This window comes from Sus scrofa, chromosome 1 (assembly GCF_054392235.1).
Source record: "Sus scrofa isolate SSC_HxYL_T2T_F1_AM1 chromosome 1, Sscrofa_HxYL_maternal_Yorkshire_Landrace_v2.0, whole genome shotgun sequence".
Classification (NCBI taxonomy): domain Eukaryota; kingdom Metazoa; phylum Chordata; class Mammalia; order Artiodactyla; family Suidae; genus Sus; species Sus scrofa.
The window spans coordinates 288377626-288403323 of NC_139383.1; the positions used below are offsets into that span (position 1 = coordinate 288377626).

Below are 25698 nucleotides of genomic sequence, written 5' to 3' on the forward strand. Positions count from 1 at the left end.
AGCAAGCAAGCCTACCATTTCGGATGTCCAGTCCCTACACTGGAGGAGACCCTGGCCAGCAGCCTGCCCAACACCCGTCGCTGGTAACGCCAGCTCTTATTCCAAAAGAATCACAATGTTTTCAAACATCAGATTTATTTTTAAAATGTGCACATTAGAGTTTTACATACATACAAAATGTTTGTGTCCCTGGCAAGTAGGAAATTTCACTGACATTCCCACGTCAAGTAGCTTCTTTCTAATCAAAATCCTTCCATTAAAAATAAATATACATTTAAATTATCGAGCTACTATGTTCATTAGTCTCAATATTCACAACTTTAGGAAAGAGAATTGAACCTCTGCCTAAAGGGAGCGTCTGGTTCTGAGCAGCACGTGAGGCTGAGTTCCCGCTTTGGCACACGGGCCGCAGGGCCCCGGGCCACCTTGGCACATCCTCCCCCGACCACGACAGGCCTGTGCACACCTTGTCCCTCCAACTGCAACATTGCTATGACCCTGAATGCCACCATCACCCTCAGGCGGGTTCTAGAAAGTAAGCAAGGCGCCATCCCAGTTCCGCCCAAAGAAACTTACTTCTGGGGAGAAAAAGACACTGGCTGTGAACCAAAAGGCCGTTTAAGGACTGGTCCGAAGTATTTCCCTTTGGATCCTGCGTCAGGCTGCCCAGGGACCTCAGTAACGCAGGCACACGCCCAGGAAGACAAGCCGGCTTTAAAACACAAAGGCTTCCAGGGCTGAGAAAGCGTCAAACAAGAAACCTCTGGGAGCAGCTCAGGAGCCAGTCCCTGCTCTGAGGGCCTGCGGCCCGCGCCCCCCACGGACAGTGACCAGAAGCTGACAGTCCCCCCCACGCTGCTGGTGTCACACCAGCATCCGTGTCGTAGGACACACCACGTGGTCGGCTGCACTTAGTAAACACCCTAAGTGGGTGGAAGAGAAAGAGGCAGAGTGGAAAGACTGGTACAGCATCGCGGTCTCCCTCACACACACACTCACACACACACGCGCACACACGCACGCACACACTCACACACACGCGCACACACACGCACGCACAGGTACAGCATCGTGGTCTCCCCCACACACACACTCACACACGTACGTCTGAGCTTGTGAGACAAACCAACAGCCACAAAGGATCTCAGGAAGTGTCCCTGCCACAGTGTCTGTCTTTGTTTACATTTTCAGGGGCGAATTTACTTCTAAATGTTTTGGGTTTTACAAATGATGTGTTAAAACCATTAAATGTTAGAAAACCAATCCTTGAAGCCTGAGGACCTGGCCTGGAACCAGGACACCTGGTGGAACAGCTTCAGGCAAATGCGGTTTGGCCTTAGGGCGCCACCGCCGCCCTGCCGCTGAGCCCTGGGCTCCTGCTGTGCCGCGTGGGTGCTGGAGGGGGAAGACACGGGCCCCCTCGGAGGCCCCTGCCAGCCCCTCACGTGGGGGACCCCATCTCTCAGGGCCTCCAGCAGGTCTGCCCAGCCCACAGGCAGGCAGAGGGGACTCGGAGCCGCCTGTCACCACGGGAACAAGGAGAACGCCTCTGGAGCCCGAGGGGCAGCACCCCGGCCCGCAGCCCCCCCGCCCCCCATCCGCCTTTGGAGGGGAAGCGCCTGCGGAGAGCAGGGCGGGGAGGGGCGTCCCTTCTCTGGTCCTGAGCTGCCTCGACGTCCAGGGAGATTTCTCCTGCTTCGAGCAGAAATAACCACACAGTGGAGAAGCACGAACACAGGTGAACCACTGAGAACCACTGGCTTCGGGGAGCAGGCGGGCCGGGGAGGCGACTGGGGGCCTGGGGGGCGGGGGGCTGCTCTCAGGTCCCAGGGCAGCGAGGCTGCGAGAGCCGGGGGAAGGGCCCCCCGCCCGCTCTGAGACCTGGAAGAGAGAAAACAGAAGCCCCCGCTCCCGGGTCTGGGCAAGGTGGCCACCGAGGGGCCAGCAAGGCCAACAGTCCCTCGCCAGGTGCGGGCGTGAGCCCTGCGGGCAGAGGCAGAGGCAGGCACGGCGGAGGGCCCTCAGGGCTGGTGCGCGGACAGATCCCTGCTCTCAAGACGGAAGCCGCGGGCTCCCCCGAAGGCGCGTCCATGGTCTCGAGACGTCTACACGGACGGGTGGTGGAGCCTGACCTTCCAGCGCTTGGACCGCAGCCGGAAGAAGCAGCACATTCCCATCAGGAACAAGGACGAGGCCACGTAGAGCAGGACGCAGAGGCTCATGTCCAGGCTGGAGAAGCCCAGCCCCAGGAAGGCGGCGGCGGCGGCGGCCGCCTCGGCCCCCCTGCGGCCCTCGGCGCCGCTCAGACTCCCGAGGTCCGCGGCCGGGCCCTGGCGCCACCGCTCTGACAGGTGAGGCCCGGGCGGCAGCTCGCTGGGCACGCGGAGGCCCTCGGCGCCCAGGGCTCCGCGGGGCTGCTCTGGGGAAGTGCGGCCCCGCTCCGGCCCCTCGCCCTCGGCCGGGGCGCCCTCGCCGGCGCCTCCCAGGTCCTCGGAGTACGTGTCCACGAGGTTGTCGCTGCCGTAGTGCCGCTTCAAGAACAGGAGCACCTGGCCTTCGTTCCAGCTGGGCAGGCCCCTGATTTCCTCGTGGCAGGCGGGGCAGAGGTCCGGAGTGGGCCACGGGACCTTGGGAAACTTGGGGTCCTCACTCGGATGGCCTGGGAGGAGGGGGGCTGCCGTGAGGGCCCTTCCGGCGGCTGACGGCCCTCTCCTGGCGCCGCAGGCCAGCACCGGCCCCAGTCTACCCGGCATCCCTCCTGCCCGCACCCCCCACCCCCTCCACACCCCGCTCCTGGCCCCCGACCTCCGGGTGGGGTCCCGCCTTCCCTTTGCTTGCTCAGCCCGCACTGGCCGTGCCCCTCCCCGCAGCACGGGGACGTCACACTCGGACATGGCCACTCCCCCAGCCAGACCTCGTTCCGAGCCACCCCCCTGGGCCAGGCCAAGCCCCCGGCTCTGCACCTTTGACCTCGCGGCCCGCTCAGGGCGTCCGCCCAAGCCCCCAGCCCCACAAAGCACCAGGAGCACCGCCCCGGACACGCGCTGTCCAGGCGTTTCCTCAGGACCCCCAGGGGACCCTGGAAGACACTCCAGGACAGAACCCGGTCACCCAGGGAAAGCCAAGCACGTCCCCCGTGCAGACCTCGGCCTGCATCCTGCCGGCCGCCCCACGCTCACAAACGCACCACAGCTCTGCCCGGCTCGCTCGGCAGCTGGTGGCACTGCCCTGGTGACAGCGTCAACCCGCCACCCGGGACCCACCTTACAGGTGTCACTCTGCAGCGGGTCGGGGCCCAGGCCCTGCACACCTGCCGGAGGACCTCGGAGTGGGGGATGCGATTCAGACAATCCAATCTGAGGTTCCTGACCCCGACCGCTCGGCGACAGAGCTCAGCCGTCGCTCGCCTCAGCACGCCTGACAGGCCACAGTCCCCCGCCTGCCCCCACCCCCACTGACCCCCGGGGCGCTCCCTGGCCACGCACGCTGGGCCCTCAGCCATGAGGGGCAAGACCTTGAGCCAGAGCCAGGGAGCTCCCCCAGGCGCGCGGCTGCACTTTTTTTGGCCACACCCCCAGCACGCACAAGTTCTGGGCCAGGGATCGAACCCATGCCACAGCAGCAACCCGAACCAGAGCAGTGACAACACTGTCCCTCAGCCGGCTGAGCCGCCAGGGAGCTCCACAGCTGCACTTCCGAGCACCCGTCTCCCTTCCATTCGTGAAGGCCCTGCCCCAGCAAATGCGGCCATGGGGCCCGGGGCCCTGGAACTCCCCATCGGACTGGGGGTGCCGCACCCCCAGGGAGTGCTCCTGGGAGCAACGGGAGGAGAGCGCCTTGGCTGCAGGCCTGAACTCAGCAGAGACGCTCTCCTCCGACCTCCCCGCCGCCGCCTGTGCACTGCAGGCCGCGTCCCGGGCGGGGTGGGAGGGCGGTGCGGCCACTCACTGCCCGGGTGCACCCCTGGGGGTCGTGTCTCGTGGGGGGGTTTGGACACGCACACCCAGACCAAGAAGCGAGGCCAGAGGCCATCCCCGTGCAGCACCCTGTGGTCTGGCGGGACGGGCAGCATCCGGGCCAGGTCTCAGGGCCTCCAAGGAGCTTGGGCCCCAATCCAGAGGCCAGAGGTGTGCCTGGGGGGCGGGGGATGGCGTCCAGGGAGGGCGGTCACAGAGCTGCAGGCCCCAGCCCCAGCGGCCCCCAGGCCAGCGCGTCTCCCCCGCGGCTTCAGGGCTGCCGGGCAGGGCAACCTCGGGGACCTGTGAGGGGCTGACACCTGCCTCTGGAGATGTCTGTGCCAAGGCCACAGCGGAAGCGCCTTAACCTGCAGCCTAAGGCAGAGGACAAATCCCGCAGACACAAGGCACCGCGGCCCCGTGACCCGAGCTGGAGCCATCAGCTCCAGGAGCGGAGAAAAACCAATTCCCTTTAGTGCCTTAGTTGTGCTAGGTCTTTACGCCGCAGTGGATTAAATAAAACCAGCAGTTTAGTGGTATTTTCTATTCATCTCTATTAAGATTTCTTCCTCAGTGGATTATTTTTAAGCCTAATTTTAATCTGCCACTGATTCAGGAACAGTTTGAATTACTTAACGCTGAGAAAGCGCACGCGCCCTAGTTTGTTTTTTGTTTTTTAAACAAAACCACTCTGAGAGGTTTGGTTTGCGGTCTGAGAGCAGGTTTTAAGGACCCTAGGATTCCTCACTGACAAGTAATGACACTCCCACCCTTCCGCTGCCAAATGCTCTCGGGGACCTGGTGGGTGGAAAGAGACGCCTCCGTTTCCACGCAGCCCAGGAGCCCTAAAGCGAGCGACGACGCTAGGAAGCCGAGGCCGGCAGCTCCCCGGCCAGGGTCCCCGTGAAACGACCCCTGCTCCCGGCAGGTGACCGGGCGGCGGGCCTCGCGGGCAGGCAGCCTGGCGCGTGGTGGGCAGTGTGTCAGCGAAGAGCAGGTGCAGTCCCCACCGCGCCAGCGCGGGCGCCGGACGTGGCTTCGCTCACCTGCCAAGCGGCCGTTGACCACGTTATGCTTCCTCCAGAGCCAGAGAACTGCCTGGTCTGCGGTTCTCACGGAGTCCATCGATTCTTCGGCCATCTCCTCAAAATGCTCGGCGCACTCCTTACACCCAAAGAAGACGCGGACGTACCGCCTGATGACCTGCAGAACGGCCTGGGGGTCGCCTGCAAAGCCTGCGGAGGGACCATGGCGGGTCGGACCGGAACCGCGGCGCTGGCATGGCAGCGGGGGAGCCAGGAACGGCTGGTGCCAGGGCCGCCACGCATGCGGAATGTTGCGGTGGTTCTACCCGGAGACCCTCCCCAAGCCCAAGCTGCAGCATGAACGTGGCCTCGAGATGCGCCTCTGGGCCTGCGGCCAGCCCCTCGCTGCGGCTGCTCCTCCAGGAGGGGCTGCGACAGTCACGGCCCATCAGGAGCCAGGCTCCTTCTGGGAACAGCAGGGCGGCAAGGCTGGTGAAGGCCTGCACGTGCCCGCGGCACGCAGAGCTTCCCGGGCCAGGGATTGAACCTGCACCAGAGCAGGGACAACGCTGGATCCTGAACCATGAGGCCACAGGCCCCTCCTAGGCCTGCACCCCTGCACCCTTTTAAAGAAAACGCAGCCTCTCCGTGGGGAGAAACCCTCTGGCATGTACCAGGCGCACAGACCCTGACGGGACCCAGGAGTGAGGAGCAGGTGGCTGAAGAAAGTGACCCCCCTGCCCCCAGCAGGACGCAGCCAGCATTCCGCTCAAAGGAGGACCCCTGAGGAAACGGGGCAGCGGCACAGGGCGGGGCCCGAGTCCTGTTCAGACAACTAATACGGGGATTGAGTGAACAAACGAGACCGCGAGATTAAGACAGATTAAACGTCGGCATTAAAAGAAAGGCAGCAAAATAATTAGAAAAAAAACAAAAGACATCGTTCTGAACCCGAACCCGCGGTGACAGCAGCCCTAGCGGGATCTTCCTCTGAAACCAGGCGGCCCTACGGCTCGTCCCCACCCCGGGCGGCTTCCCGCGGACCCAGCAGGCGCCGCCTTGCCCGGCGCCCAGGCTGGGGACAGGCCCGGCCGACATCTGCCCGCGCGCTGGGTAATCCTCCTTCCCTTCCCGCGGGCGCCCTAATCTTTAAAGTGGACAAGGGGCACAAACTCCACCTGAGGGATTAGGGGACGGGCCGGCTTTGCGGGCGGCGGGGTTTAGCGAGTGCTAAGGAGGCAAAACCTTCCAAGACATAATCCGGGCCCCAGCCTGACCCAGTTCCGGGCGGGAGACAGACGCCTCGGGGCTGCTCCCATTTGCGCCGCCGACGGCCGGCTGGCGGCCTCCATCCCGCCGTCACCACGCCCCCCGCGTGTGCTCGGGGTCCCCACCGCTGAGGTGCCCGTCTCGGAAGTGGGTGCCGGTGGTCTGGCTGGCGGTCGGTCAGGCAGCGCGGAGCTGCTGGCTCCACATGCTAGTGGGAGCCCCGGGCTCTCCCCCGAAAACGCACTCCCCTGTCCTGGGACTCCTAAGGGACTCTTCTGTTGAAGGCCACCTCTGTCCACAGACCCCGGGAGCAGGAACCCAGCATCACCTTGGGCAGAGCCGGGGGCGGCAATGCCGACGCGGCCGCGTGGCCCGGCCGAGCTCTGCTGCTACCTCCGCCCGGATCGGGGCTGGACGAGACCTACCGACGGGCCCTGTGTGAGCAGCGGGATGCGGCCGAAGCGCAGCCAGGCCCTTCGGCCGAGGCCCCAGGGTTACTGTGGGGGAGCTGGGCCGCCGTGAGCCCGACCTGCGGAAGCCGACCCGCCTGCCCAAACCCGAGCAGGGTGTCCCGCGCCAGGGCGTCTGCCCCAGGCCGTCACACAGCACAAGGTCCCGGGGAAGAGCTGCGCGACTTTACCAGCAAGAGCACCGGACCGTGGGCGTCCAGAGTCCGCTCGGACCAGTGCAGCCTTCGGGACCCCATGCGGCTTCAGACACAAAACTCAAAGACAGGCCGGCGCTGCCGGGGGCCGCCTCACCGGGACGTGCACACGCCTCCCAGTTCAGAGAGGATCACAAGCCCGGCGCGCGTTTTACTGTCTGTTCTGCGCGGCCCTGGCGGCTCCTGGGCGAGCGATGGACAGTCTGCGGCCGAAGGACGGATCCCCACCCGGGGAAGGGGCTGGTGGAGAGGCCGCCGGGGCAGGGGCTCATCAGAGACGCCCTCCCGGTGCCTCCTACCCGCTCGCACGCCTTCCCGGCCGAGCGCGGCCTCGGCCTCCCGCAGACTGGCGGGCGCAGAGCTGAGCGGGCAGGCGTCTGCGCTCGGGGCCTCCACCCCCAGGCGGGCCCGGGGGCCCCTCGACCTCTGGCGCACCCCCCCCCACCTCCCGGCGCCAGGCGGCCCGGGCACCCAGGCCCCGCTCCGGGGCGGCTCACCTGTGCCGTCCAGCGCGTCCGGGTGGGTCCCGGCTCGGACAGTCAGAGTGTGGAAGAGCTTCCAGAGGGAGCACGGGTAGCCCCTCAGCTCCGCTCGGCTTCCCTGACATCCGACCCACTGGACGCGGCGAGTGAGGTACAGGCCAGAAATCTGAAAAACGAAGAAAGAGGGAGGCACAGATCACGGGATCGTTGAAAGAAAAACAGCTGGTCACCACCCCTGTCCGGGCCGCGGGGGTGGCGGCTGCACAGGAAGCACATCTTCCAAGCGCCACACATGTCGCCACATGTGAGGTCACATCCAGTGAACAAACGAGAGGGAAAAGTCTGTCTCAGGAAGGGCGCCCAACACCCGCGACGCCCTGCTCTTCTCGGTCTGGGAGGAGAGGGGCTCGCCTGTGCCCTCGATGCGTCGGCAGGGGTCAGCGTGAGGGACGGCCGCCCCCCCTCGGTCACGACCCTACGAGACTCACGACCGAGAGAGCCAACCGCCTGACGGCTGTTGGCACAACAAGCAGGATCCTGACGTCGCCAGTGAGCTGATGGCCTGACGCGGCGAGGACAGCCCAGGAGGGGCCACACGGGCCCACCTTCCTGCCCCACGGCTCAGGTCCCGGGGAGGAGAGGGCAAGGCCGGAGCTGGTGGAACACGCGAGACGCTAGGCAGCCCGGCTGTTGAGCCCGCAGCCTCAGGTGCCAAGCCCGCGACCCTCGCCGCTGGCACGGCCTGCGTGGCAGCTCGACCCTCGCCCGCTTCTCCTGGAACCCGTCTGTCCCTGCCGGGTCTCTCGGTGGGAAATTGAGAAGGGGTCGCTAGACGCTAGAAATTGAAAACAGAAACCACAGCCCAGAACGCCCCAGCGCCGCGCCGCCTGAGGCCCCGACCCTGCGCGGGACAGCTGGGGGCAGGGGCGGCGCCGGGGGCGGCGCGGGAGCGGGGACACCACAGAGAAGGCGGGTCAGGGCCGAGCGCCCCCCGGGCCCCCCGGAGCAGAGCCTCACCCGCATCTTGTTGTTGACCAGGTCGAGGACGGCGTTGTAGGGGATCCTGTCCAGCGGAAGGCTGGCCAGCCACTCCTGCAGCGTCTCCAGCAGCTTCCGGACCGGCGGCCGCCCGGGGAAGAGCTAAGCAGAGGGAGCCCACTCAGGGGCTGCTCGGGAGAGGGCCCGACCGCGCGGGGCCCGGACAGCCTCCCGGCTGGACCCACCCCTCGAACGCAGTGGCGCTAACGGAGAGCGGGGTGGGGGTCTCTGGAGGAACCAGAGTCTCCCCCAACAGACAGGGGACCTGGGCAGGACAGGGGTCCTTGCGGGGAAAGCCCGCGCGGTGCCCCGCCCTCTGCCTCCCCCGAGCCCACGGCCACTGGTCCTCGTGCCTGGCAGCCGGTTCACAACGACAGACGACACGGCCACCCTGGGCCTCTTCTGTCACCTTGTCTCGGGCTCTGCGGTCCCTCCAGAACCTCATCCCTCGCTGGTCCCGCCCCCTCGGCCGTCTCTGACTGTGTCCCCACCCGGGACAGGGGGGATGCCACGGAGGTGCCCGCGCAAAGGGCAGCCTGCTGCCTGGCTGCGTGTGGACACGGCTGCTGTGTCAGCCGGGCGCAGGAGGGGCCTCGGCTCAAGGAGCCGCGGTCCTTCTCTGGGGCGCCCTCCACTCGATGGGGCCCGTTAAACGCGCAGGTGAGGGTCGCTGAGGCTGAAAACCCGTGAAAGCAGCTGCTGAGACAAACGGATGGAGCAGAAGCGACCCACGTCCCGCTCGGCACCATCTGGGTTTTCCCTGCGTGGTCCCAGGGCGCCAGTACCCACCACCCAGAAGCTGACATCTAGGCAAACCTGAGAAAAGTTATTGGTCGTGTGATCTGACTCGGGCTCTGCAGGACAAAGGCCTCGGGGCTCGGAGAGAGCCCACGCGGCGCGCTAACGGCTGGCGCCGGGGTGCAGGGGTGGCCACGGCCCGAGGGTCACATGATGGGCAGCGGGCAGGCGCGCGCCCACAGGAGCGGGAGCAGCGGGAGGGCCCCGAGCTCTGAGGGGCTCGGGGAACCGTCTGAAGAGGCGGCGCTCGTTCATGTGAAACCTATCGTGGGGCCCTTTATTCTTTTAAACCTAAATCCTATGTCCTTCATTTTTCACTCCTGGTGAGTAAAGCCAGACCAGCCCAAGTGTGATGAGTCACTGGGTCAGAGAGGAACGTGTGACAAACGGACCTTCTCACATCAGGTCTCCTGTCTCCTGCATAACAGGCCACTCAGGGTTGCCCTTGGGGAACAGATCTCTCCCGGGGACACCGGAGCACAGCCGACCAGCAGGTGGCCTGGGCCGTCTCAGAGGTCAGTGGGCAGAGGGGTTGCTGGGCCAAGGGCACTGGGGCTCGGGCCCACCCCCGGGAAGGGCAGGACCCCTCCCTGAAGCCCAGCCGGCCACCGTAGGAGCCCCGGGCCAAGACAGCCACAAGCCCTGGATTTTCGGCTCTGGGGCTGAGCGGGCTCGGCAGGAGGAGACTGTGGTGACCCCTAACTTCCCCACGCCAGCCCCCACTGCTCCACAGGCCGCTAGGGCGGGAGCCCCCAGGTCCCAGCACAGCAGCCTTGCCCTCCCTCCCTCCCCTCCCCCAGCCCCCTGCCCTCTTCTCATCCCGCCAGGCCTCCCCTTAGCCTCCCACTCACCTGCGAGGCACCAGCCCCCGCAGACCCCGCCCGGCCCCAGAGGCCCCCCCCAGCCCCAGAGGCCCCAGAAGCCCCTGCTCGTCCTGAGGACGGCACTGCCTCCCGCCCCCGCCCTGCACAGGTGACCCCGGTGACTTGTGCGTGGCCGGTCGGGCCAAGTGATGGGAGCAGGGGGCCCCCGTCAGCCCAGGCGGCCTGTGTCCCCACAGCCAGCGGAGCAAACACCCCCAGCCGCCACCCTTGGCACCCCGCGGCCCAGGCCCGGCACCTTGGCGAGGACGGTGGCGAAGTCCTTGAGTGTCTGCAGCTCGGCCCCGGCCAGGGCCTTGTGGGCGGCCAGCTCCACCCTCAGCAGCTGGTGCAGCGCGGACTCCAGGTCCGCCGTGTAGAGCTTTGACCTGGGTGGGCGCCACAGTCAGGCGGACACCCCCCTTCCAAAGCCGCGCTCTGACTCCCACACCCCGCGGGGCTCCCCCCCCACCCCCCGAGACCTCAGGGAGGGTTCCTGGGGGACGGGCGGTGGGGTGGTGGCCCGTCCTGCACCCGCAGCCCCTTACTGCCGGGGGAACACTTGCCTGTCAAACTCCCTCCAAGCCACGGTCCCAGAGTCTTCTTCCCTGTCTGGCTTCTCGGGCGACAAAAGCGATTTCTTCCTCACACCTGGCAGCGACTTCAAATAAGAGGAAAAAAAGGACCGGAGAGGTTTCCCGCTGTGAGAAAGGGGGGGGGGGGCGGGGCGCGGGCTCAGAGCCGGGGCTTGGACGGCCGGCCCGCGCCTGCAGGAGCCTGGACCAGGCGCCCGGCACCGGGGCTGCCTTGGGTCTCGAGGTCCAGCACAAGCCCCCCTCCATCACTGGGCGGTGACGGGGACCTCCGGCCCAGGAATGTGCGGCTGGGGAGCAGCACGGTGCCAAAGCCCGCGCCCCGGGGAGCTGGGCCCTCTGAGAACGTTAGGCGAACCCACCCACAGCCCCGAGGGGCAGGTGTGCTGAGCACTGATCCCTGTCTGGGTTTTAAGGTAACATCACCTGCAAGTACTAGAACCCGAGGCAGCACGGGGTGGATGAGGTGCCAACGGCACCCGGGAGGGAGCAAAGGCCGCCGGGCAGCCAGGCCGCGGTGCCGCGTGCCACCTCCCGCCTGGGCAGGGCTCCTCCAGGGGGAGCAGGCAGCCAGCGTGGGGCCTGGAGCCGGACCGAGCGAGCTCCCGCGCTCGCAGGGCCCGGGGCTGCCAGGGGCCGTGGGGAACGTTCCTCCCGCCAAACCCAACCTACACAGTGACGGGTCCGTGGGAGCCGTTGGGGTAGATGAGGTAGCAGGAGGGCAGAGAAGAAAGGCCGAGCTTCGCCAGGAGCGCCGCGTCGGAACCCAGCGCCCTCCTCACCGAGACGGCCTCGTACGGGATCAGGTCTAAGATCACCTGGACAGCGGGGAAGGGCCGTCACCCGCCCCGCGGACGGCCGTGTCCCCAGGCAACGGCACAAAGAGCCCCGAGGGGCGGCCCGAACGCCGCCGGAGCCCACCCTGCCCTCGGCCTGCTCGCCCGCCAGCGCCGGGGACCCTCCCTGGGCTCCCGCAGGCGGCCACAGCGGGCCCTGACCTGCACGCCTTGGCGTCCCGCAGCGTCCACACCCCGAGCAGGGCCGCTCGCCACCGCATGTGGGGTGCGTCCCAGCCTCCGCTTCCCCTCGACCCCCGCGGCCTGTGTCTGGGAGGCTGACGGCACCGCCGGCGACCAGGCTCCCCGGCGGCCAGCCCAAGGGCCATGGGCTCGGAGCTGGCCGTCCCCTCTCCCGGAGCGGCCCCGCCCAGTGCCGCGGAGGCTGAGGGCGCAGCAGTGGGGTCGCGGCGCCAGGGGATGCCAGGGTGGCATCTGGGAGCTAGGATGGTGTGAAAGGAGAGCGGCAGGCCCATGGGGCCCCGCACGGCCAGGCGCAGAACCACCTCTCAGAAGGGATGGCGTGGGTACCGAACGGGCCTCACTAAGGCGCCGGGTTGGAAGGGCCCTGTGAGCCGAGGGTGCCGCTGCCGTGCCATGCCCGGCACGGGTCTGCGGGGGGAGGGCGTGGGGGCAAGGGACAGCCCGTGGCCGGGACGCCTCTGGCCCCCAACGCAGGACCCTAGGGGCGGGGGCCAGAGCCCAGCACAGGCCTGCTCCATCCCGGAGCGCCCGGGAGCAGAAAAGCAGTCGGGGTCAGGGCAGAGAGAGCGCAACGGACGCCCGAGTTCTGGAGGCAGGTGCGCCCTGGCGTCCCTGGAAGACGCGGGGGCACAGAGCCCTGTTCTCCTGCCCGCTTGAAGCCAAAGGCCAGGGCATCGGTCCCACATGCGTGAAATGACAGCGAAACAGGCTTCACAGCAGAAACGAGGTTTGACAGGACTGTGGACGTGGCACAAAAGCCGGGAGCTCAGAAGAGGGCACCCAACAAGCCTTGCCGGCGAGGCCTGAGGGACCCTCTGGGCCTCCCCGCCCCCAGGCCCTCCCTGTCCCCACAGCCGCCTGTAAACCGGGGGATGCCGAGTCCAGGCCACCGTCCCCAGAACCAGTGAGACTGGAACATGGGAACCCAACAGGCCGGGCGACGACGAGACAGTACCTCACGTCCCAGGTAGGAGCCGTCGCTTTCAAACAGCACCGCCACATAGCGGCCAGCAGGGCTGTCGATGAGGGAGAGAAGGTCGCTGGGCCTTTGAGGACGAGAGGCGGCGTTCAGCGCGGTCCCGGCCGTCCCCGCCAGCACCCACGACGCTGGCCGCTACCGGCACGACGCAGCGCCCTCGCCCCCTGCGGCTTTCTCCCCGAGCCACGCACCGAATGGGGTCCAGAGGCGGGCAGGCGGGAGGCCTGCTCTCGTCCGTGTGGTTCTGCAGGAAGTCGATCATCGCCTGCCTCACCGTCCGCAGCTCTCGGTCGGGCCCTGCGGGGAAGCACCCGGTCACAGCCCAGGCCGACCGGGCGCCGGGGAGCCCCAGCCGAGCGGCCCGCCCACAACGCAGGGCACACGCGGCACTGGTCTGTGGGCCGGGAGGCCTCGCGGCGGCCAGCGTGGGGACCCGGGGACACGGGAGCCCTGGGCCGGCTGCACACACATCATGGAGACGGAGGCCACCCGCACGGGTCCATCGAGACCCGTCAGAGACAGGCGGGCCAACCTCACCTGGGGGCTGGGCTGGGGGGGGGTGGCTCGTTCACAAACACCCATGGGTGCACTTGTGCCGTGTGCACGTCTCCAAAGGTTTTCTTCCGACAAAAAAGTTTACTTTAAAAAAGAAACCTCAGAGCTCCTGCTGTGGCTCAGGGGTTAAGACCCTGACAAGTGTCTGTGAGGACACGGGTTCGACCCCTGGTCTCGCTCAGTGGGTTTGGATCTGATGTGGCCGTGGCTGCGGTGTAGGCCGGAGCTGCAGCTTCGATTCGACCCCTCGCCTGGGAACTTCCACAGGCCGCGGGTACAGCCGTTAAAAAAGAAGAAACGAGAAATCTCACCGCCATGTTTGCCAAGGCAGGCAAAGCACAAAATAACAAATCCTTGCTGGAGCCACAGCTGCTTAAAGGAGAGGCAGGGATGCTGGTGCTGCCGGGGGCCTCCACCCTCACTGTCCCAGGCCTCTCCGGGAGGGCGGAATCTGAGAGGGGGCCACGCAGGCCTACGGCCTTACCTTTGTAATTCTCTCCAGTTGTGAAGTCCTTCGTAAATGCTTTAAAATACTAGGAAGAGCAACAGAGACTAAATAAGCAGCTGGTATCCGTGTGAATGCTGACTCTCCAGGCGGCAGGGCGCTCGTCGTCTTAGAGCCGCGGCCGACTTTCTCCGGGAAGCTCACGGCCCTGACGCCGAGCCCGTGCCTGTGTGTCTCTGTGGGTCTTCCTGCTTCCCAGCAGCTTCTGGGAGGCGCCCAGGGCCAACCCGAACCCTGAGCCCGCAGGGCCCGAAAGAGCGGACGGCGCCTCCCGACGGCGCTGACGGTGCTTCTGGAGCGTCAGCTCGACCCACACGACGTCCGGCAGGAAGACGGGTGTTACGTGTGTCTCTGGGCAGAAGGAAAGGCTTCTACATGACAGTTACACCCCTTCCCCACTAAAGACACATTAAAGTCGGGGAGAAAGCGGCCATCGGGCTGAAGACACCCCCGTCTCACTACGGAGGGACTGAGCAGGGCGCATACCCAGGACTTCGGTAAATCGTCAGAAAAGCACAAACGAGCCGGGGGGAAAACAGCAAGTGACACGGGCAGAGGGGGCGACACACACGACAATGCCCCCAGCAGCAGGGGTTGGCACACCCCGCTGCCGGCACCCGGGCACGCGCTGGGACCCCAGCCGCGCCAACCCACAGGTGACCTGCGCCGCCGCCCTCTGTAGTGGAAGAGGACACAGGGGGGCTGGAGCCGCAGGGCCGAGCGCCCTCGACGTGGCCAATCCAGGTCACGTGGGCCGCCAGGGGGCGTGGGGGCGGCCAGGGCAGCCTCCTCGGAGCCGGGGCCCGGGGCTGGGGCTGGGGCAGGGCAGCCCCGAGCTTCTCAGAGCCCAGCCCGGCACACCCATGGGCACACGGCCCCACCGTGGCACGTGCGACCCCGGGGAGGCGGAGGCGGGGGGGGGGGCGGGGGGCGCGCTCACCCGGAAGGTGGGGTAGAAGCGGACGTCGTAGGCGCGGCACACCTCGTGGTTCTTCTCCTCGGCGCAGTCCAGCGCGGCGACCCGGACGGCGGCGGCCCAATCTGGAACGGGGAGCAGCCCGTGAGCCCCGCCGCCCCGGCCAGCAGGATGGTGGCCCCGAGCGCGGCGTCTGCCCAGAAGCGTTCCCACGCGGTGCGGCTGCTGGGCCGGCACGTCCCCAGGCTCTCGGTCGGGCGGGGAGGTGCCGGCAGCGTCTGGCCGCTGGTCTCTTGGGTCAGGGACACGGCCGAGGGAGAACCCGGGGGGGGGGGGTGACCCCAGGGCGTCCCCAAGGCCCCTCCCACGCCGCAAACACGTGTGAAAAGGGGCAGCCGGAACTGCGCAGGCTTCCCTGCCTTAAAGGGACACTTGCCGGCTCGCAGCCATCCCTGGCTCATCGAGTCCTCGGCCACGGCCGCTGGCGCCGGGCCAGCCCGCCAGCTACCAGCACATGCCCTGGGCACCCTTTCTCCAGCCAGGTCACCACCGCGAGCACGCGGGGCCAGGCAGACACCCGACGACAGCAACAGGATCCGGTCGGGGGTCCAACCTCCCAGGCGTCCACTTCTTCCTCAGTTTGACTCGGGTCCAAACACGGCCCGGTCCACGCCGCCGGGGGGCTTCCACCCCGCAGCCCCGTGACTGCACCAGCCCGGGCTTTTCTGTAAACGCGCAGGGAGCCTGGCTCCCGGGTGGGGCGGCCGAGCCTCCCTTCCTTCTGAACCCCCGCTCCCCAGGCTGCAGGAGGCGCAGCGGGCTCGGGTGAGGGCTCGGCCCGGCCCTTCCCGTCACCAGCGTGACGCCCCCGCAGTGACAAGTGAGGCTTGCTCCTCACAAGCTCTACCCGCTTCTCCCAGGTGGTAAGACCCCGGCGCCCCACCCTCATCTCCCAGGGCAAGGGGCCGAGCTGGCGGCCTCTGCAGGCTCGCTGAGGCGGCCCGAGGGGACGGGGAATCCGGCTCCGTCCTCTACAGCCACGTGACCTCAGAGGGGACCCCACAACCGGCGTCCCCGAGACACTGCAGACACCACGGCTCCGCGCGGTCACTCTGCGCACTGCTGGGCTCGAAGACTGCAGAGCTTGTGTTCTAGACCTGCCTGGAGCTCCCACCACGGCCAGCGGTGACGCATCCAACTCGCATCCACGAGGTTGCGGGTGTGATCCCTGGCCTCACTCAGTGGGTTAAGGCTCCGGCATTGCCATGGGCTGTGGTGTAGGTCAGAGATGTGGCTTGGATCCCATGCTGCCGCGGCTGTGGTGGAGGCCGGCAGCTGTAGCTCCAATTCGAGCCCTCGCCTGGGAACCTCCATATGCTGCAGGTGCGGCCCTAAGTAACAAAACCAAACCAAACCAACCAACCTGACTGGACGGAGAAACTGACCACCACTAAGTACTACACAGCGTAAAGGCCTGTGTCCATTAGCAATTCAATAATTGGTTTTTCCCCAACTAACGTAACACCTCTGACACCTTTGCTTAAAAATACATGCCTTTCGCTACAGCTCCGATTCAACCCCTAGCCTGGGAATTTCCAAATGCTGCAGGGGCAGCCCTAAAAAGACCAAAAGAAAGTGTCTTTTTCTTCAGTAATTATAAAAACGATTGACCAACGTTGATATAAGGCAAAGGATTAAGGCAAAGAAAAAAAGCCGAGCTGCACCTTTCACAACCAATGACTGAACAGGGCCCCTTGCGCGGCCTCAGCGAGTCTGTGACTCCTGTCTTGAGGCCACTTTAAGAGGATGGGAAAAAATCACAGAACCCTCCCCATCGTGGGTCACTCCTTTCGGGCGTCTCCAATCACGGGAACCACGGAAGCACAGTTAATACCCTCATCCAGTTAGTGCAGCAGAGGCAGCGCCCGCGGGGCGAGCAGGGAGCAGGTCCTGTGCTGAGGGGGGCCCCTCCGCCCGGCGGCCTGGCTGCACGGCGCCCCCCACGCCCCCAGGCCCCATCGCAGCTTCTCGGCCCTTCCATCTCGCCCACCTCTTCCCTGGCTCACAACCGCAGGCTCCGAGGCTCAGCGAGGATGTCCAGAGGGCCCCACTGCCCCGGAGAGTGGGACACGGCGTCAGGGGAGCCGGCCCGAAACGGAAAGTGATGCAAGACAACAAAGACGTTCCCAGCAGCCTCAGCCCGCTCGCGGGGATGCGTGCTGCGCGCGAGCACCCCGGGCCTCGGGTCCTGATTCTCGGTCTACCTTCCCGGAGGTGCCAGCACAGCTCCGTGTGGACACCAGGCTGCAGCGAATATGCGGCTGGACAGAGCCGACCCCGGCTGCGTAGCCACACTCCGGACTCCCAGACAGCGCCGGGCCACAGGCCGCAGCCAGGGCATCTGCCCTGGCTCTGCAGCTCCCCGCACGGGCGCAGAGCTGAAGAGCCAGGTCCAGGGGAACCACGGGCTCTGGCGCTCCCCCGCTCCAAGGGCCAAGACCGGGGCGAGGGCTCAGATCTGCCCCTGGGACCGGGCCCCTGCCCCAGCCACCCTGGCCACCGAGATGGTCAGCATGGATGACACTGGCCCCACGACGAGCCCACTCCCTGGGTGGACAGACACTCTCCTTTGGCCTGCGCGGGGCTGCCTTCTCCAGTCTCACACAAACACCGCATCCCGGGGGGCCTCCCTGACCTGCCCAGGCGCAGCCCCCACGGCAAGGGCCACCCCTGCCCACCTCGCTTCCAAAGCGAAGCAGGGTTACGAGCTCGCTCACAGGCCACCTGCCTGGGGGACTGCTGGACACGAGGACAGAGGAGCAGCAGAGCTGGCAGGGCAGAAAGCCGACCGTGGCCTGCATCCAGGCCCTCAGAGCAGGCGCCGGCAGGCGCCGGGCGCCACTGCCATCCAAGGGCTGAGTCTCACCAGGTCACCCCAAACTCAGTGCAGGTGAACGTTTGTCCCCCAAACCCTGATGGTCACACGTAGAGTAAAGCAGCCACTTCATCACGCGACGTCCCGAAAAAGCCTCTGCGTGACATGCGCCCAACACAGAGAACAGAGGGTCTTCGGGGAACGCGCTGCCCTCACGCCCCCAGCATCTTTCACACCTTCCCCCAAGGCCGGGGCCCATCCCCAGGCGGCAGCCCGCTCGTGAGCGCGCGCCCCACCCTCCACGCAGGACCCTGGCCACGGGCCCTGAGCCCGCGAGGAAGCAGCTCAGGGTCCCCGGGGCCGAGGGCCGGCGTGCTGCCAGGAGCTGTGCTGGCACTTCGGGCAGCAGTCGGGGAGGCCCCGGGGACCAGGTAGGTAATGGCCTCGCCTCCGGTTATAGGATGTGCTGAAAGGGAGCCCTCTTTCCTAAGTGGTCTGCGCGCGGGGCAGGTCACACGGGGCCCTGCCCAGGGCAGCCGTGGAAATCCTTTTCGGCTGTGTCCCACTGAGCGCAGCCCGAGGAAGGAGGGGGACGGGAGTGGCTGGCAGGGCGGAGACCCCGGAGGGGTCTGTCCCAAGAGCCACGGGCACGCCACCCAAATCACGGCCCAGGAGGACACGGGCTCCCTGCCTCCCTGCGCCCACCTCGCCCTCAGAACTGGGGGCGAGGGGGACCCTACCCTTCAAAAGAGGGCACAGCTGGAGTTCCCGCTGTGGCGCAGCAGGTTAAGGATCCGACGTCACCTCCGTGGCGGTGCGGGTTGGATCCCAGCCAGTGCAACGAGGTAAAGGAGCCGGTGTTGCCGCAGCTGTGACTCAGGTGGCAGCTGTGGCTCAGATGCGATCCCGGGCCCAGAACTTCCACATGCCGTGGGTGTAGCATAAACACACACACACACACAGGGCACACCTGCTGGTGGCTTAAAAATGAAAGAGAAAAAGAAAAACCTTGGTCTCCCTCAGGTTTTCACCAGTGGCTTATCCCGCGTGGTGACGGAGAGTCGGGCCGTCACCTGCCAAAGAGCAGCGGCGGCTCAGCAGTCTGACCGCTGGGGAGGAGCTTTGCGGGGGCTGAAGAAAACTTGCGCGGGGCCGACAGGTCCTCGGACGCCTGTGATACACAAAGACCTGGTAGGCTCACCAGCATGAGGCTTCCTCCACCGCGTCCACCCCAAGCCGACAGTGGGGACTACTCTTCAAGACGCCCGGGGCACTACCCACACACGTGCAGAAGGAACAGGGGTCACACCAAAGGGCCTGGCCAGGGGAGTGAGAGGACACGGCCGCCAGGGCCGGGGACGCCTACCCTCCGCTGCCTGTTCCCACTGGACGGAAGCCACCCTCCCTCTGCCGTCGAGGTCTGTGAGCTCTCGGCAGCCTCGGCCTGAGCCCCTGACGAAGAGCAGTTAACAAGGCCACACACGGGACGGCCCCTGAGAGCCAGCCCGCGGGAGCCTGTGAAATGAAGCCCAAATCTGACACTGAGAGGACACGAGCCCCGCCTTCCCGTCACATGTCCAAGTCTGAAATAACAGTGCCTTTTTTTTTTAGGGCCACACCTGCGGCATATGGAGGGTCCCAGGCTGGGGGGTCAGGGGAATCGGAGCTGTAGCCACCGGCCCACACCACAGCCACAGCCACAGCCACAGCCGATCCGAGCCGCGTCTGCGACCTACGCCACAGCTCACAGCAACACGGGATCCTGAGCCCACTGAATAAGGCCAGGGATCAAACCCACGTCCTCATGGATACTCGTCAGAGTCATTCCCGCTGCGCCACGACGGGAACTCCGCAATAACGTTTCTTAACAACGGAACAGAAAAGAAAACCAGCCCAACTGGACAGTGACTGGCCAAGCACAGGGACAAATGCGACTGCGTGCTGAGGCCCTGGAGCCGAGGCACGGCACTTGCGAAGGCTGTGCCAAAACCACCTGCGCAGAAGCACCTGCAAGGCGGCCTTCTTCCTGGCGGTGAACCTGAAGCCAAGTCCTGCACCCGTGACTTCTCTGGGGAACAACTGCTACCACCTCTACCATCTCTGCCCACCCAAACCCGCCCCCAGCCCGACAGCCCCTCCCAGAAGCACCCCGCGCTGGCCCCTGGGAGCCTGCGGCCCTCGGTTCTCCCAACACCTGCCAAAGGCCGCCCTTCTCCCTGCTGGTCAAGCCTGAGGACAGCGCGGGAGCGACGGTGGCCCCTAGCAGACGTGGGCCCTCTGGACATGAAACAGTCCTGCTCGGCTCAGGCCTTCACACTCACTGTCCCCTCCACGTGGCAGGCCCCTCACTCAGCTGCTCCGAACCCTTCTGGCACCGCCCCGTGCAAGCCAAGCATCCTGGTCCCCTTCCTGGACGCGTCAGCGGCAATTCACCTGCTCACGTGCTTGGTTCTGTTTATTGTCCGGGGCTCCCCTCTGATGTACAGGCTCGGGGGGTGAGGGGGCACAGGGACCGTGCCCGCCTCGGTCACGGGGCCGGGGGCAGGTAGCGCACTCAGAACGTGTTAACCGCTTCCTTGGGGCGCACGCTGCCGGGAGAGGACAGCGAGGCGGCCAGTGCGTGCGGAGGCAGCCCCTGCCCGGCCCGGGGCTCGGCTCCAGCAGCAGGGCCCGCGAAGCGGCCCGCCTGGTGCAGGGCACGTGACGCCTCCCGCGCAGCTGAGGGAGCCCTGGGTTCTGGGGCGCCAGCAGTCACCCTGCGCCCTGGCAGATGGACGGCATTCACCGCGACACAAAAGGGAAACGTCGATTTCACGGCATCAAATGCAAACGTGTCAAAGCTTTAGCTTCAGGGGATCCGCGCCTTCAACGGGTGCCCCTCCCTCCCCACCCCCGTCTCCCCCCTGCCAGGACCCCCCCCCACCCAAAGCAGAGAGGTGCGCTGAGCTGAGTGCCAACGGCCTGCTTTCAGGACAGGCACGGCCTCGGCCATCCGCTCCCCTCACCAAACGGCAGGGAGGGGTGCGGAGGGCCAGCTGGGAGGCAGCGCGGCCGCGGGGCATGGCAGGAGCAGAGGTCAGGCCTGCGCCCACGCCTCACCGCTCACACGCCTCGTCTCAGTGCCACGGGCTTAAACAACACTTGGGAGGAATTAAGCTTCCACACACAGCGGGCTGAAATTTATTTCAAGTCTCCTGATCTCAACCTAACAGGATGAAACGTTTCACCATTACCTGTCCAGTTCTAATAAAACCTCTCAAAACGGCTGGTTTACGGTCAAGCATCCATCGGTTCTAGAAAATGCTCACAGGACAGCTGAACGAACCACTCAGGGTTACGAGAACGCCAGCGGGTGCTGGTTTAAGGCACCGAGCCCCGCTTCGCCTCCTCACCCTCCGGAGGTCGGGGGAGGCTGGCGTCTCGGATCCCACATGCCAGCCCCATGCAGGCCCCTGCCTGGCTGAGCAAAGATCTTTCTAGATAAGCTCCAGGTTCAAGCCAGTTTAGGATACAGGGGCCTGGGCAGAACCCAAGCCACATGCTAATGAGCAGAGGTCAGCACACGTCTCCACGAGTCCCCCGGGCTGCCAGGGCAGGGGTTTTCTGCCTTGGCCTCGTCGTGGGCAGAGGGCCCAGGACTGGGTTTCAAGGATCCTTCCACCCCCACGTCCACCCCATGGGCTTAAACCGACACGGTGTGTGGTCCCGTGGGCTCTGCAGGCTGACTGGTAAGCAGCAAGCTGGACACGAACCGTCTCTCACGGGCTGGAGGCCGAGCATCACGGCGCGAGGGCACGAGGCCGGCGGGGCTGGCGGCCCTCACAAGCCGGGCTCCCCACGCGAGCTGGCCGAGCTCTCCTCGGCAGTGGGGTCCCTCTGGAGCCTGGGTCTCACGGACAAGTCGTGGGGGGCAGGGGGGTCAGTCGGCCCCCAGCAGGCTCCCGTGAGCCCGTAACGGGGACGCACCCGGCCTGCCTCACAGCCTCGTCTCGCCTCTCCCGCGTCCGGCTGAGCTCCCGCTGCCATCAGCACCTCGCCCTCAGGCCCCTCCTCCTTCCAGGGAACAGGGAACCACCCGGGGTCTAGTTCACGTCCACGAGCCCCGCGGCCACGCTGACCAGGACGCCACGTGGTGAGGAAGAGCCGGACGGGAGGCGAGACTGAGTCGACACCACCGGCAGCGAGAACGGGCCGGCCGCCCTCCGCAGACCCCGGGAGCGGGCCATCGGCCCACCTGGCCTGTCACCCGACGCCGTGACCACGCGCCACGCGCGGATGGCGAGAGGAGGGGCGCCTCCTACCAGCTCCCGGGCCCCCCGCGTCTCTCACCCAGAATCCTGGGGCAGTGACGGAACACCTGCCTGCTTCCCTGGCGCTCTTCCCGGAGGCGAACAGGCCCCGGGGCCTCCGGCGGGACACACCTTGCCCCGAGGAGCTCTCCTAAGTGTGCCAGAGCCTTGGCAGGGGTGGGGGCCGCCTGCTGGGCACCTCGGCTCCTGGCACAGGAGGAGGCCGCACCACAGACCCAGCCGACACCACAGCTCCGGGCAAAGGGATCTCCAGGAGCACAGCGGCGGCTCGGCTTTGAAAAGGACTCAGAAGAGACAGGCCCAAGCCGGATCCACACAAACACTGCAAGCCGCCAACAGCAGACCTTTTGTTTGTTAAGCCACCTTCTAATGAGGAAAAAACGATTATTTTCAAAATCCTGAAAACGTCAGCAAAGAGCTAAAATTCAATCCAAATCTTTCAGGAAAACAAAGGTACCCCCAAGCGAGCGGAAGGGGACCCCCTCCCTCGGGCCCGGGCCGGGAGCCCCTTCAGAGCAAGTGGCAGAGGCCAGTCAGCCGGGGGAGGGCGGACAGCAGGGAGCAGGGGGGTTAGAGGCGCGCCTGCCTCCGCTGGCTCATCACTGTGCTTCAGGAGGGGTCGGAAGAGGCCCCCAGCGACAGGCCTGGTCCGAAGTCTGCGCGCCCTGGGGGCTCAGGGGACACCCCGAGTCACGAGGGACTGACCAGCCGAAGCGGTGGTAACGGGAGCAAGGACCACTCTTACACCGGACGACGTGGGCGCGGGGCACCTGTCCCCTGGGGGAGGGCCAGGCGGGAAGCAAGGCAGAGCAGAGGGGCTGCGCCGACTTCCTGACCCTGACCCTGACCCTGACCTCCTCGGGGGCGGGGGCAGTCCCCAGTGTGCTCCCCAGGGGTTCGCTGAAATGAGGCACAGAAAGGGCCCGGGGTCAGTCGCGTGGAGGCGAGGGCCCGAGTGACGGGCCCTTCCCTGGGGCGCTCCCGTGCACCCCATCGCCAGGGGAGTTTAGATGCCACGCTTCGCAGCCCCGCCGGCCATGGGCCCTTTCCCGCGGGTGTCCTGCAGGGTTACTGTCCCCAAGAGCAGGGATCCTCCACCCCTGGGGCCTGTGCCGACAGGAGGCTGGGCCCCACGGCCCCAGCTTCTGATCCAGCAGGTTCGGGCTGGGCCCACAAGGTCCCTGAGGGGGGGACACTCCCCAGAGCCAAGGGCTCTGCTTTCGGTCAGCACTGGTGCTGGGGCCCCTCCCCGGGGCAGCTGGGCTCTCAGGACCCCCGGCTCTCCTCCCGTCTCTGGGGCCACAGCTGTTTCTCACTTTCAGCCACTTCTCCCTTTTCTCTCAGGCCTGTACTTCCTGCTCTGACTTGGAGGACGTCCAGCTCTCTGAAGAGAACCTTATTTAACTACGAGTTAAATTAATCACACCATTAGGTATGGATTTGGCCAGTTCCAGTTTCAAAAATAAATTACCTTCTGAGTCCCGGGGACAAATTTCAAGGCTCCCGCCTTGTTGGGTTTGCAGAGTCAAACCTAGTTTACAGCTTTTACCTTTTTCAGCCACTACACTGAAAAACTCGGAACACGCACAAAATAGGAGCCAAACATCTTGCCAAATCTACCTGCTTTTTAATTTACATATCTTTGTTTCCGCCACCAAATAACGAGAGAGAACTGAAAAGTCGTCTGTATTATTAAAGTATTTGCCTGGTATCAAAGCAAAGGCTTAGGAAAAATAAAAAAAAACCTACTAAGGAGCGGACTGTCCACTTTGCCTCTGATTTCTGCTGTGACCAGGGTCGGAACACGAGGGACTAAAGAAAACATGAGACCAAAAAACGAACCCTTTCGGATCAAGGGGCCCCAACCCCCAAGGCAAGACGCAAAGCATCTAAAGATAGTCATTTACAACCAGGCGCAGAAGCCCTTTTTTCAGGTTCGTTTCCGCATCTGTCCAGAAGTGAGAAAGTCGCAAGACTGGCTGTGACGCCCAGGTGCAGGAAGCAGCCCTGCAACTTGTTACTCTCAGCCTCTCAGCCGCTCAAATACATAATTAGAGGTCAGCTCCGCCCCAGCAAGCGGCCTGCCAAGCCGCCTCTCGCTGGGGACCAGCTTCCCGCCTGAGAGACGGGGCGCGCACCCCATTCAGCGCCAGCGCCCCGAACCCCCCGCCCTCCACCTCTGCCACTCAGAGCCGGCCGCTCGCTTGGGGACTGATTCGCAATTCGCAAGGCCGGGGAAGTGCCGGTATCAAGACCGCGTGGGAACACCAGCAGAAGTTGGGTGGATGACAGATTTATCAAAGGCTGCGCGGCTGTGTACCAGCAACCAACCAATGAAACGCTTTGAGGGTTTTCTTCTGCTTCTACGGAGAAGTCTCAGCGCAGCTGGACGCCTGAGGTGTGGATACTTCGAGTAGCCACCATATGCTCGGCCAAGCAAACCAGCAGAGGAGGAAGAGGGCTTAAAGGGGAGGGGGCCTGGGACAGGAGTGGGGATCCCCAGAGAGTGAGAACTCGAGCCACTCCAGCGATGGGACGCAGGATGGAAGAGGGCGCAGCTACGACAAAGGCCTGGGCGCTCGCCGAAGCTCTTAGGGACTCAAAACAAGGGGTCTGGGGAGCTAGGACGCATGGGACGACCTCCCGGCCCCCAGCTGTGGACTGAGAAGGGCTGTCTTTCCGACTTGAGACGGCCGACGTCCCAGGAGCGCACGGGGGTCGTACGGGGTCCCCGGGGTGCAGGCCAGCGGCGGCCGACAGGGGTCCCTGAGTAGAGCCACGCGGAAAGGGGGCTGAGAGGCTGCCGCGGGCCGGAGGGGCGAATCCGGGGGTCGCGGGAGCCAGGCCGAGAGGCCGGGGTCGGACCCGCGCGGGGGTGCGCCTCACCTCGCACGTCGTCGGCCAGGGCCCGCCAGGTGGGCGCGTAGCCGATGCAGTGGCCGCACCACGAGGAGTAGAACTGCACGAGCCACGCGGCTGAGCTGTTGGCCGTGGCGCCGCGCAAGCTGCCGCTGTCCAGCACCCACACGGCGTCCTCGCCCGCGCGGTACAGCCGCGCCGCGCCGCCCGCTCCCGGCCCCGCCGCCGCCGCCAGCAGCACGAGCAGGGCGGGCAGCCGCGCGGGCCGCGCCGCGGGCGGGCGCCGGACTCGAGCCGCCATCCCCGCCGGGGCTCCCGGGCTGCGCGCCGCCGACGCCGCCGTCCCGGCCGCCGCCATGTTGGGAGTGCCGCGCCGCGCCTGACCTTTCACCCTGGCAACCGCCGTCACGTGCGCCGCGCGCGCCCGGCCCCGCCCCTGCCGCCGAGGCCAGGCCCCGCCCCGGCCCCGCCCGCCCGCCCCCAGCCCCGCCTCCTAGGCCCCCCGCCTGTCCCGACCTTGGAAGGCCAGGCACCTCCTCGCCCCGCCCCGAGCGCCTGGTCCCGCCTCCTGCCCCGCCCCGAGCGCCTGGTCACGCCTCAGCACCCCGCTCGCTCCGCCCCGGCCCCCACGTTCTGCTCCAGGCCCCGCCCCTCGTCGGCCCGCCCCCGAGGCCCGGTCCCGCCCCTCCAGGCCCCGCCCCACTCCTTTCCCCGCTTCAGTGGACCCACCCTCCCCGCGAGCCTGGGGTAGGTTCGACAGATATAGCAAAGGAAAGTACCGGACATCCAGTTAAAAGTGAGTTTCAGAGAAGCAGCGACTTGTTTTTGAAGTCTACGTAAGTCCCATACCTGAAATGCAAATTTAACGGGATATACTTAGACTTAACGGGGATCCGCTGTTTAACTGAAATTCTCATTTCCTGGGTGGCCTCTGTTCTATCTGGCAGCCCTACCTGGGGTTTCAGAAGTGTGCA

The 25698-nt window shown here is 65.9% G+C and overlaps 1 protein-coding gene across 2 annotated transcripts; it reads right to left on the reverse strand.

Moving 5' to 3' along the window:
- Nucleotides 1-118: 118 nt before the first annotated feature.
- QSOX2 (quiescin sulfhydryl oxidase 2) lies at nt 119-25099 on the reverse strand. 2 transcript variants are annotated; one of them, XM_021081048.2, is made up of 12 exons: nt 24752-25099; nt 14705-14805; nt 13744-13792; nt 12896-13001; nt 12681-12741; nt 11358-11503; nt 10659-10793; nt 10352-10481; nt 8414-8536; nt 7412-7562; nt 5003-5191; nt 119-2659 (listed from the first exon to the last, which is right to left on the reverse strand). In XM_021081048.2, exons 1-12 carry the CDS (start codon nt 25080-25082, stop codon nt 2106-2108), a joined length of 2076 nt encoding a protein of 691 aa, XP_020936707.1. In that variant the 5' UTR covers nt 25083-25099; the 3' UTR covers nt 119-2105. The 2 variants fall into 2 exon arrangements, with proteins under 2 accessions (XP_020936707.1, XP_020936706.1); XM_021081047.2 differs by having other exon boundaries at nt 12681-12771.
- Between the last annotated feature and the right edge of the window lie 599 nt (nt 25100-25698).